This window comes from Chenopodium album, chromosome 22 (assembly GCF_948465745.1).
Source record: "Chenopodium album chromosome 22, dcCheAlbu1.1, whole genome shotgun sequence".
Lineage (NCBI taxonomy): Eukaryota > Viridiplantae > Streptophyta > Magnoliopsida > Caryophyllales > Amaranthaceae > Chenopodium > Chenopodium album.
Window position 1 is genome coordinate 33422080 of NC_137855.1, and position 13594 is coordinate 33435673.

The 13594-nt window shown below is 34.0% G+C and overlaps 1 protein-coding gene across 1 annotated transcript; it reads right to left on the reverse strand.

Annotated features, from left to right (window-relative positions):
• Positions 1-831: 831 nt before the first annotated feature.
• On the reverse strand, positions 832-12727 carry LOC145605455 (uncharacterized). Its single transcript, XM_081661509.1, has 9 exons — positions 12271-12727; positions 11222-11341; positions 8776-8855; positions 7288-7739; positions 6292-6464; positions 5336-5421; positions 3452-3585; positions 1764-2069; positions 832-1386 (listed from the first exon to the last, which is right to left on the reverse strand). The coding sequence occupies exons 1-9, from the start codon at positions 12622-12624 to the stop codon at positions 1202-1204; spliced, it is 1890 nt and encodes a 629-aa protein (XP_081517635.1). The 5' UTR covers positions 12625-12727; the 3' UTR covers positions 832-1201.
• Between the last annotated feature and the right edge of the window lie 867 nt (positions 12728-13594).

Genomic DNA, 13594 nt, shown 5'->3' on the forward strand with positions numbered 1-13594 from the left:
AAGTATTGTGTCAAAAAATAAATAAATAAATAAATAATGTTGAACTAATTTTATATATATATATATATATATATATATATATATATATATATATATATATATATATATATATATATATATATTGATAAAAAATTCATTTTAAAAAAATAGCAATTTTGGAGGGAAATTTTTTCATATAATTGTGCTAAGTGTACTTTTTGGTGATTACTTTAATATACAGTATAGAAGTATAGACTTATGCTCCGGGAGGAGAAAAAATCATTAGGAGGTAAAAAAAAATGTCAAATAAGAGATGCAACTATGAACATGAATTGACTATTAAGGATTGATTGTACATTTAATCAACTCAAGAAAATTAACGTAAGTAAAGAGGGAGATTAAAAGATGTAACATCTAGATCAAAGATAAACCTAATAACAGAGCTTAAAGACCCTCAAACATGCCAAGAATTAAATCAAAGAATAAAGATTTGTAACCTCCAACAATGTGGGAAAAATCATCTTCATATCTCTCAAAATAAAATATACAAGTATATAATAATTACAAGCACAAGAAAAATGAAAGGCTAAGATATAGAAAAATTCAACTAAAGTTGCTGAACTAATTAATCAAAGTTGTCTAGTGGTATTTAATCAAAACTCACATACTAAAAAGTTGTCAATATTCTGCGCACAATTTCATAGATTGTACGCACAAACCTTAGTTGGCACATTAGTGATTTTTGGTTATGTACACGACCTGAATAACATAATTTGTATGCACAATCTGAAGTTGGCACACAAAAAAATGACTTTTCTTGAATGATACATCCAACATTATTTGCATACGAATAACATAAATTAAAAATCCAACACTTTGAAGTCCTTTGACCATTGTTCGTTTTTATATGCAGTTGCCATTCAAATATTCAGGATTTTCATTTTATTACGGAGCAATTTTTTAACACGAGTTACAGTACTGTATATCGTATTTAACCAATACTCCGTAATAATTTGCCACTGATATTTGCACTAAGTAATTGATATTCCACTCCATTTCATATTGGGGATATTGCATTTCCTACTCAAGCGTAGCATTATTCAGATTATTTGCTCTGAAGTTGAAACATTTAGTGAGATTAGATAGTGAATTAGTGCAGATATAACTATCGGAGATCTTGACTCTAAAAAAGCCTTGACGAATAACATTATATGGCAAGTTATCACTTTCTAACAAGATTAGAGAAAAAACCTACAGAATTCTGCATGTGTGAGTATAAAAATGACGACAGGGTCCTATCGTCATCATGCTCATTCAGATACGTATGAACCCTCACAACATATTCCATCTCTTTCCCGTAAAAATGGGATGCACAAGCTGCCTTGTATGACATGAGCCTTGAGTCACCTGGGACATCAGAAAATTCAGGTCATTGCGCAAAAACCAACATCAAGCTTAAGACATTGAGAGGCACAGGTAAAGGAATAATTACGTAACTTCTTTACTAGCAACAAATAACAAAATGCACTCGTTCTACTAGTGTAAGAAAAAATATACCAATTGCCTAAATGCAGTATAACAGGCACAGATGTAATAAACTTGAATGGGCAACATTATTGATTTAAACCAGATTCTCACTGTCAATTTTAAAACCTGATCATGTTGCAAAAACTGTCCTTTTGTGGTTAAAAAGTTCTACTTTACACAAAATGCACTCTGCTGCAAGGAATTATTATTTTACGACACAAACAATGCAGATAGCTAAGGGTGAGTTTAGGCGATACCTTCTGCCATTTCTGATGCCAGTACGTGCTTGCTAAAATGGCGGTTCAACCACCATTTACAGCGGAATTTCCAAGTCTTTCCTGATGTACCCTCCACAAATGAGGAAGGTGTCCTGCTGAACCGGATAGTATGCAAATACTGACTCTGAATTTGCTCCCCATCTACACACATTGACATTCTGTCTTCTTCGCACTGGGAAAGTTTAAGCAAACATAAAGCAAATTCCCTCCATGAAGTGTGATCTCCATACGTAGCTTCCAAGTGAAGAGCAATCATCTCCACCAGACGTTCAGGAGCATACTCTCCTGGAAAGATTAAATGTCAAAAAAAAAAAAAAAAAAAAAAAAGAAAAAAAAAGGGGGGGAGGGGGGGTTAGTTTTTAGTTTTTTACATCATAAAAAGAGATGCTGCAACAGCCATCTAAGTTTTCAGGGTAACCAACCCATTTGATGAACATGTACACCAGATAATAGCAAGGGTAAAGGTGTATGCTTTCTTTTTTTTTTTTTTTTTTTTTTCTGAAAAATATTGAACAGAACCGAAAAGAAATTATTCAACCTCATCTGAACTTAAGTAAGCTTATATCAACTTATTTGAACTTTCTTCAACTTTAATATTTATATTATAAAAATTGGATAAACAAAATAGTACTCGTAGATGTACATTATGAAAACAAGTTGTCCTCGGAAAGAGATTGGAAATCTCAACTTATTTTAGCTTACTAGCCTGCACTTAATTATTTGAACTTCTAGCCATTAAACTAAAGTCATTTGAGCTGAACATATCAGAGCTTATTAGCAATTTATCAGTACTGAAACTTAAAATTTTAAGGTGATGTATAATACTGTAACAGTGTAACTCCCTAGGAGAATTTCAGTTTATTAATACACTTTGTAACTATTGTAATTTTGTTATACTAGCGGGGAAAAATGAATTAAAATAAACAATCAAAAGCAAAACAATCCAGTGCAGGTGACAATAGGACTGAATATGTACTAATTACTCATAAATGACCAGCAGGGTCGGTCAAAACTAAATAAATATGTCATCAAGAATTCCAAAGGGTACAGCTACAACTTTCAAACTTGAGCTCATGAATCATTGTGTTATTTGTTTATGTTTCCTAGCTCGACTATATACCTTACATAAAATGTTAACATATAAATGTTATGCTTTCCTCGAGGTATGTACTCTCCATGCAGTTCAATTAATAGAGTTTTCTATCCTAGATATGCTAAATTGTAACAGAATTTAAAAGCACAATTCCAACTTCATAACTTTCACTTACCATATAGTTTTGGTAATAAAAACACATTAAAAAAAACTTAAAACTTGCATAAAAAGCTCAGTTGATTATAAAAGTGCAATGCTAAAACCTTGAATAGACTATATCAAGGATTGACATGATATTTTCAGTTTGTTCCGAGTTTGATGAAAATTAGATGGGCAAAAATGAATACTCCAATACTCAATCAATCATGAATCCCTTGTATCAGATTTATGTGTAAATTAATAAAACTACAGAGCAACGCTTTTGCACAATAATACAAAAGACAGATTATCTACAAGCAGACAAGCAAAGTATAGTAAAATTAGTAAACATGTAAATTTGAATTTTAACAACAAACAAGTGTATATAGGATTAGAAAACAAAGAAAGCACATATCAGGTTCCGAAAATACAATACCTTTTTTATTCAAGTCCAGGAGTCTTGCTAACGAATGCCTACATGTCGGGTCCCTCTTCATGACATCCTCGAAACATGCAGAGAGCTCATCATAATTGTTCGCATCAAAGCACTCGCAGAGACGAGCCTTTAATCTGCCAAAGCATAGAGAACAAACCTATGATACTCTAATCACACATTGATCACCTCACAATTTGATAATTATTCAGGATTTGCCATTGTATCTCAACAGACAGTTGATACTTATGCATAACAATCTACCGACACATTTCTTTAATCATAGAGTAGTTTACAGATGAACACAAAATAGCTAACAAATTAGATTCACGAGTCTCTCAACTCGCAAAAGACTATCATCACATTACAAACCACAGCATAAGTAGGGGGCGTTAAAGGGGATACAAGGACAATGGAAAGCAATGACCCTGAATCTCCCTATCTGTTTGGATTTGTCCAGAAATGGAATGAACTGATCCCTAATTGCCTTTGTGACAGTTTGGTTCAAAGTACGGAATCAGACTAAAATTTATAGTCTTATTATTTTGTTATAAATAACTTGTAATTAGATTTCATTTGCTTGCTAATCTTTGTGATAATTAAAGTGAACTCACTTTAGCATAAATTCTCTCTGAACTAATGAGCTTAAAAATGTTTTATTGACCACCATGTGTTTTCACGTGTGTCTAATCCATTATATTTTGTGACCAAACTGCGATGAAAAGAAACGACTAGTTGCAGCTCTTTACAACAATCCACAAAGATAGCTGATAAAAATTACTGATGTGATCAATCAAATGATTATTGCCAAGAAGCCATAGGAAACCATGTCATGAAGGTTGAAGTACGTGAGATTGTCAGAAAATCATATAACCCTTTTAATACACATACATAAAATATATTACTCACATATACAAATTTTGTACTAGAAAATTCATTGCAAACTTACATATACAAAATCAATTCTAGCAAATTCAATACCAAGTTCATACAAAAAGGTGGGCACACCTGCTGGGGTTCCAGGGTTTGAGATGAATACCCCCAACCAAACACCCTCTTGTTCAATTTTAATTTATCATCTTTTAATGCTCCCATTATTGCAGTAAGATTCACCCTTTTAAGATATTAACCCATGCCTTTTAAACCACAAAGCAGAGAAGCATGCAGAAATATAGAAGGTCAAGACTGCTTTCAAATCCCACAAGTATAGTTGACCTAGAAATTAGCACGTAGAAGGCCAATATTGCTCTCAAATCCCAAGCATCAAAGAGTCCATTAAGATATGATACTGTGGTCTCTCTCTTCCAGGATTTTAGAAGAAAAACCACAGATTAGGATTTTAGGTGCCAAAAGGAGTTAATTGAAAGAAGAGAGCAGTTAAGAAACGTAAAAAAGAGATATCAAATGTAAGAAGTACAATGAAGTGCTTACATATAAGCAACGACTTTTACAGCTTGCTTGTTATATTTTTGCTATTCCTATAATCCTATGTCAGGTTTAATGGAAGAAGTTGAAAGAAAACCACTGTTAAGTTACCATAACGGAAAGAAAGAAAATTCCGAGAGCGTATTGAAGATGAACAGTTGTTTCCATCAGCTCAATTTCTGCTATTTAAAAAGAAGGTTAGAGAAGAATAATTTATAAAGGGGTTTTCCATTTACTTCCCTTCTTCATATACCAAATTCAATGTATCTTTTAACAACAAAAATGGGATGTGTCTCACTCCCTTTATCTCCATTCCTCTTCTACCAAATATCTCCCTACCAAAAGCATTGCCTTTTCCCAATTCTATTCCCAGTATCGTGGTACCGCATTTCAGTTCCTATTTATAGATAATCCACATGCAATTATATGCTCCATATCTTTATTAAGAGGCGAGATCATTACCTAAAAGAAAGCACTGAGTTTGACTCATTGCAGGACTGCTCAAGAATGGCTAAGGCTTCCTTACCGCGACCATCAAGAAGCAACAGCTGCCAAAAGGAATTTTCAATTAATAAAGATTATAAAAACATTGCAATCAATGACAAATAATATCCAACAGTTTACATCACCATAACAGCAATTGCACTACACCGCACCACACCAGTTGGAGCAGGTATAGGTATGACATTGGTGGGTAGTGGGTGGGTGTTGATATCATAAGTTATACCTGCCATGGGTTAGGTAAATATTGGATTTATAAGCATACCCGTCTTGCCCCTGCCTTGTATCCAAAACAAGCTTATCATACATTTCAACTAAATCCAAAGATAAGAAGAATTCACAGCCCAAACTCAAAGCCTATGTCTGTATCAATGATGTGGATGGCGCATTGGTCATTACTTATTTTTTTATGTATTTGATTTTGTAATGGTTATTTGTTTACTCTATTTCAATTTAGTTTGCCCACATTCCTTTTCCATCCGTCCCAACTTAGTTTGCCCATTTCTAAAATTGACAAGGGTTTACTAGTTTATATTACTCTCTTTTTCAATACTATAAGTTCAAATCCCATCTTGGCACACTAAGTTGGGACAAAGGAGGTAATTTTTTTTTTATACTGCCTCCCTTACCATAACTACAAGTTTGGTTTCTTATCATGCTACTATACTCAATATAATTATACTACACAACCTTAACTTTCACCAAGTGATATGACAAAGTTAGATCCTCAAATTCCACATAAACAACCAAATTGCTACAGAAACAAGCTTAATTATTCAACACTGCATTTGTCTGCACACCTGTTGAACCCTACAAACTATCTTATCCAACTTCACTAATGATAAACTCAAATTTTGTAAAGAAAGGAATTAAGGAATGCAAACTCAGATCACTGTAAACATAAAACAAAAAAGTACCTGAATCAAAGGAAGTAATGCTGCCACTGAGATTGGAGGCGGAGACTGAAGAGCAAGCTTTAAGAACTTTAAAGCTTCCTTGTAATGATCACCAAAAAATTGTCGACGAGAAGAGAGCATGTCCATCAAATTATCTGAAGAAGGTACTCTTATGGGCAACAGTGATTGCAAGCCTGTTTTGACAAACCAAGGCTCAATATATTGGTACCAAGATTAACCAATGAGAAACTGCACCAGCAAGGAAACAGGTCTTGCTACTCAATTATATATATTCATAATGATAGGGGCACAAAAATATAATTACAAATGGCATAATAAGATGCTATAAAACCAATTGGTTTGGATAAAGAGGTCATCAGCCCAGAAAATACTGAATAGACAGATAAGCAATCACAGTTACCTGACTAACAGCTTTCGTGTTAAACATATGACAACTTATGCTTAAAAATAAAATAAAAAAAACAGACACACACACACACCCCTTTAGCTCGAAACTATTTACATCTTTTTCCTTTCCTCCCTCAAACCCCGCAATTGTAATGCCTCTAACACCACAATATTTAAGACCACAACCTGAAGATCCCACTACCCCATACGGCCCTTGAGAAGCTATTACCACTCAGACTAAACTAATCCACCCCACCCCATCACCACTGACCACCAAATTGTTTCCTCCTACCCCAAACAATCAAAACAGCCATACAATACCCTTAGTTTGTGACTAATATACATTACCCCAACCTCATCCATCACAAAGTACTGCCAACACACATATATCACATCTTCCTATTGTGATAAGTCAAATGGAGCTGTCAACAGAAATAGCAAGACATCATCATGCTACCAGCCCACAAGTACTTATGGACTGAACTATCGGATTCCATCTATATATAAGAAACATAGTGAAAAGCAATTGCTCTGAAGAAAAATTAAAGGAGAGGGGTGGCAAACTGGGCAGGTGAGGATAGATGATTACAGAAACTGAATAACACTCACTGTGTACATTATATGCAGAAGAACAATGATATTGATTATAAGCATGTTGATTTGAGCCATCAGTTTCTACACTTGCTTCATCAGATCTCATATAGAAATCCTGTGACTGTAGTTTCTTGTCATTCTCAACTTGCTTGACCCCAGAAACTTCGCCATCTGGCTTTTGATTTACATTTGCACAAGTGTCCTTGTCATTCACAACAGATGTCTCTGAATGATAGTGCAAGTCTGAAAATGTCTCATAGATACTGGCTGCATCCTCATCCTTCAAGTTATCAATTTCCTGAGAGGAGTTGGTTTTCATAGTCTCGGACTCCATAGGCGTGCAAGACTCTTCTAAGTTTCCCAGCCGCATCTTGTTTGGCAGTTCTGAATACCATAACTCATAATTGGTCAAACCCATTACCAAATTAGCTTTCAGGTCTCTTGCGGATTCATATTCCTGCTGAAGACTACATGAATAACCAATAGAATACACATTTAACATAAATATATGTATTATTAAATATAATACACTTCCTCCGTTTCATTTTACTTGCAACAATTTGACTTTTGACACTATTCACATATTTTTGTTTGAAAATCCTTAGTAAATTGCTTCATAAGGGAAAAAAATAGTCAAGTGGGATCTTGTTAGATTCATCACAATGTATATTTTTCACAACTTTTTATTATATTACACTAGATCATAATTAAAGATATCAATGGTTGAAGTTATGCATCAGCAACCTTAAAAATCAAATTTGCAAGTAATTGGAACAGAGGAAATAGTATTTGGAACAGAGAAAATATTAAATAAACAAAGATAAGTAAAAAGGTAATCAGCTCCATAAAGCTCAAAAAAGAAGTTTTTTTTTTTTTTTTGAGGCAGCTCAAAAAAGAAGTTAAATACAGCAATAGCAATCATATTAAGCCTTCAACATGATACTAGAGGATATTATTGCCAAAAGAATCATAGGAATAAAAAAAAAAACAAACAAACAAACAAAAAATAAAAATAAAAAACAACATTTGCACATCTATGATACACTCAAGCTTCAACATCAAAGCTGGTATATTTCCTATTTACCTTCATAGCACATGATACCAAAACTAGCTTTCGATTTTGTGCTATCATGGAAGGTTAGCCATGTTGATGAACAAGAGATAAAGAGAGAAGAGAAAGTGAATTTTTTGTTTCATAAGATTCGGGCTCATGGTTTTTAGAGGAATTACTTGTAGTAGCAGTGTATTCAAATCTTAATCAGTAATTCAGGACTTCAAATTCTAACGACAACATTAAATTATATATATTATAAAGAAAAATGATGCCTATATAAGAGGTATGATTTATTGGCAAGGAAAAAGCAGTAACAAAAAATTAATTTGACCCTACTACCAAATCGAATAAGGAACGCATCCATCTAAATGCACTAGTATCCAGCATTATATTTGTTTACGCAAGTCGTATTTGGCAACTGTTGCATAGAAAAAGAGAGTAAAATTTACCTGTGCAAACTAAGACGGGCAGAGTCATGGTTATTTCGTGCAAGGGAGAAAAGAATGTACTCCAACAAAACAGATCTATCCTGTCAAAATAATACATAGTAAGAATCTACACATGTATAAAGAGATAATGAAGCTTAAACCAGACAAAATATAGTTTACAGAAGCCCCCACAACCCCACCCCAAAACAAATAAAAGCTTCTCATGTATTCGTCCAATTGTCCATGTACCTGACAGAAGAAGCTACTCAAAAAGATAACTATCCTATGAGATGTCATTATATGATGAATAAGCATTAGCAAGATATTATCATATTTGTTACCATTACCTCCAACTTTTGCAGGATTTCCCCTTCTCATACTATCTTTGAATTTACCTTATTTAATTCTATTGAAAAGAAATACTCCTACACCTGGGAAAGCAAGGGAGCCATTCCATTTCTTGTAGCCAAAATGATCCCAAAGTAAAAAGAAATAAATAATATTTCATAGCTTAAAACCATTAAAATGCCAAGCTACACAAGAGTAAGCGTTCATATCTTTTAAACATGCTGCTGTATTAGCTATCAATCAAGCACAATGGAGAACAGATAACAGTATTACACTTCTGTCAGGAGGAGCAGGTATAAAAACAGTACTATAGTTTGATGGGTGGTCATGTTTGGATTCCAATAAATAGCAAATATTCATCCCTGAACTGAAGTGGCCATGGAATTGACCCATTATCAACCCCGGTCCCACATATTTGGCTACCCACTTAATACATAGTAAGCCACTATGTACAATAACAGATTTTCAAAAGTCATAACTTTATTAGAATGTATTTCTTTTGGATATTTTATTACTTTTGCAACAAACTAATAAGTAGGTCGTAGGAAGTAGGTAGGCAATGTGCAGTGCATCTGCCTTGTGATGGAGCAAAGGCAAATGCAACTTTGATCTTTTGCCTACTTGTGCAAGTGTAATTTAAAGATTAGACTGGTCACGAGTAGCAAGCAGGTGGCGGATGTAAGAATTCAACTCAGAATACTAATAGTTCTTATACATTGGCAATAACTAAAGTTCAAGATGGAACTTTCCTACAAGTTAACAAGGCCTAGCTGCTAGATCTCACTGATGGTGTGTTTGGATTGAAGGAAATGGAGGGAAAGGAAGGGAAGAGAAATGGAGAGATGGGGTATCTTTCATTTGGATAACAAATGAGTAAGGAAGGGAATTGGAGGGAAGAGAAATGGAGGGATTAAACTGTAGGAAATTGATCCCTCCAACAATGGAAAGATTTGGAAGGTAAACCCACCATTCTTCCCTCCCCTCCCTTTCTCTCCCCTCCTCTTCTCCTCCCTCCCCTTCTTTTCCTTCCCCTTTCTTTATCCAAACATACTGTAAATGAACAATGCATTATGATTTTTAAGCACCAAGAAAGAATATCGAATATAACTTATGGGCATTAATAAAAAAAACCACAAAACTTTCACTATTTTCCAAGGACAATTGTTAAATTGTTTAAACTGAAAGCCTCAATATCCATTCCCTCAAACCCCCCTAAAAATAAAACATTTCTTAAGAAATGCATACAGAAAAGCAAATGGAATGGCTACCATCAACAACAGTTTGATCAGTTTATTTGGAAGACCCATTCAACAAGTTTAAGCTTAAAGGAACTTCAAGAACGATAATTGAGTGTGACAGAAACTTATGAAAGCCAACAGTATAAAAGACTTTTCCAAAGAATATCAAAAGCTCATAGTTTACAAGACTCTTTCTGCTCCTAACTGTTGCTTTTTCGCTATCGCCAGGACAAACTTCAGCAGCATTTTCTCTTGTATATTTGAATTTGTAAAACTAATCCAGCAACAGAATTATTACAATATCATCATAATTTTTGACCTTTTGAAATTTCCTCTCCTCCCCCTGCTTTATTCATCATCACATATTCCTCCCTGTGGTCTCTTTTTCAGTATTAAGTATAGCAAATGATGCAGATTTGTGTTACTGGTGATTATACACATTCATGGCTCTATGTTATGTGTTTTAACCAACTGTGATTTCCCAAAAAATAAGCTGGAATAATGTCACAACTTCTGTGTATAAACATTCTACTTTATACATGTTTGACCTAGTTAAACATCCATTGACTATCCACAATTACTATTTCACCAGGAGAAGAAAAACAGAGAGTTGTAAAAGTTATAACTAATTCCGTTCTTATTTCTTTCTTCACTACTAGCACATTCATCCATTGACTAGTCATAATTACTTTTCCACCAGGAGAAGAAAACAGAGGGTCGTAAAAGTTGTAACAACTTCCATTCTTATTTCTTTATTCACTACTAGCACTTCATATGCATGCTCGCCTAATAAGAGAATTAAAAATAGGCTAACTGATGATAAAAAGTTATACAATTTCACTCTTCATGCTTTAAATGATGTGATTTAACATAAGATATACCTGCAATGGCTTTCTCTTCCCAGACTTTATCTTTTCCTTCCACGTATCATACAAGTGCTCAATCCTTGATGAGTAAAGATCTAAATTACAATCCATGTGTTGAAGAAGCTCCATAGCGACCTATGACAACAAAAACATAGATTGCTTGTCAAGAAGATAGCATTTGCTAGCAGTGAACAAATGATATTACTTAGATGCAGGAAATAACACTTTTGCAACTGAGGTTAGAGTTAACTGCAGACAACACTATAAAGAAGACCTTGCCACCGATAAGGTGTCTAAGGAGGTTCAATCTGTGTAGATTCACCTCTAGTTAATTTATGCTAGTTGAGCGGGTCTATCTATGAAACACGGATGATACATATTTTCACAAGAAGAATGCAAACTTTAGAAGAAAAAAATTTACACAAATATAATTATTACATTATAAAGTAGTGCATACTCAATATCTTAGTTTAATCAGACCTTCAAATTTACCCCTTGGATTAAACTTCCACTTACACACCCTTCCAATCCATTTACGAACTCCCGATTAGATTAGATTAGGCCAGCCCTGGTTTAATAGCTTCTCCATTAGTCTGTACTCATATTAAAGTTGGTATGAATACTCTGAACCAAAGCCATGCCTTATTACAAAATATTCATAACAGCCTTAAAAACAATTACATGATAACAGATTAAACACGATAGTCCAAAACACATCATCCATCACTATGCCACTAAAAACTACCATCAACGCCGCCATATCAGTTCTTCTTCACTAATCCTAACTACTACGAATAACAATTATGTATACTTCAGCTTAAGTTCACTTCAGTTCAGCTCCAATCAATTCAGTTCGGCTCCTAATTTCCTTCTCTCATAAAATATCCATTTAAGCTCTATTAAGTTCCGTTCAGTTCAGTTTCAATCAGTTCAGTTTAATTCAGCTAAGCTCAGTAAATGTGAACAGGCCCTAACTCGCATGAAATCAATTCCTATGTTACAAGTAATATTGTAACGCAATCTCAATTGCAATAAAACAAATACTTCAGTGATTAAGGACATACCCAATACTTGAAACGATTGCTCAGCGGTGCTTTTTCTCTACATGTCCCTTGTAAAAGCGCACTCAACACTCCACTTGCATCAACCCAGTTGCGTTGTACAACAAGCTTGCGAAGTAGATACCGCAACCGAATACGATTTTCATGGCAGACATTCATTGAACCGACTTTTAGGGTATACGAAGGTAAGGTCAATAACATCGCAACTCGCTTGAAAGATCTCCTTCCCTTGGTATTCAATTTATGGGGCATTCTCTGTTTTGTGTCAACTTCTTTTTTATCATCTAAAACATCATCTAGGTTTGATGTATGCAGATTATCATCTTCCGTATGTAAATTATCATCTTCCAATTTCATAGTTTCGTCTTTGGATTTAAAAATTAGGGTTATGCGTGAGGACGGCGGTGGTGGTTGGCGGAGTTGCGGGAAGAGAGAGATGAAGTGGTGGTTGTGGCGGCGGCTGTGATAGTGTTGGTGGTGGTGGAGTGAGGAAGACAATGGAGGAAGAGGAGGAGTGAGAAATCAGGAACGATTTGCGACGTGGGGTTGGAAAATAAAGAAATTACTCGAATAGTGTTCACGGTAAAAATATTTATCACTTTAGTATCCAAGTAGATTCGGAAATTACGAACCTAGGTTATGGTTAAAAATTCATTAAAGAGAAATTTTTTTCTAATAAATTCCTATTAAATATATATACCATCAAAAAAAAAATTTACTAGTATTATTTATTTTATTTTTTTGATACGAAGAGGATTTTTTTTTTCTATTAGTAACTCAACCCTTAATCAAGGAGAACATCAGAGATTACATTAGGTAAGATTTCTTCAAGCCAAACTTTCATTTATGCATCAAATTTTTTATCTTAAATAATGTTTACGATATCTTAATTTTATTTAGCATTGAGCCTCATCATTTTTTTTTATTTTTGTTTGACAAAAGAGCCTCATCATTAATGCTTTTGTATATTATTAATAGTAAAAATGGATATAAGCACTATCGAGTATGATATAGTAATATAAATATTTAAAAAATTTCTAGCATCTGCTGACTTACGAGTAATCAATAAAGGAACACAAAGCAGCTAGCTTAAAGATGTCCCTAACAATGATATAACCAAAGCTAGACATTTCATGCTTCCCCTGCTTCAAATAAGTGAATAGATAGCAATAGTCCGTTTGTAGCATATTTTTTATGGATATAAATTGTAAAAAAAATATGTACTCGTAACATGAAACATCAATGTTTGGAACAATGGTGAATTAAAATCCTTAGAGAATAGTATTGAAACTCCAATGATTTTTTTAAACTTTAAATCTCGAAGCAA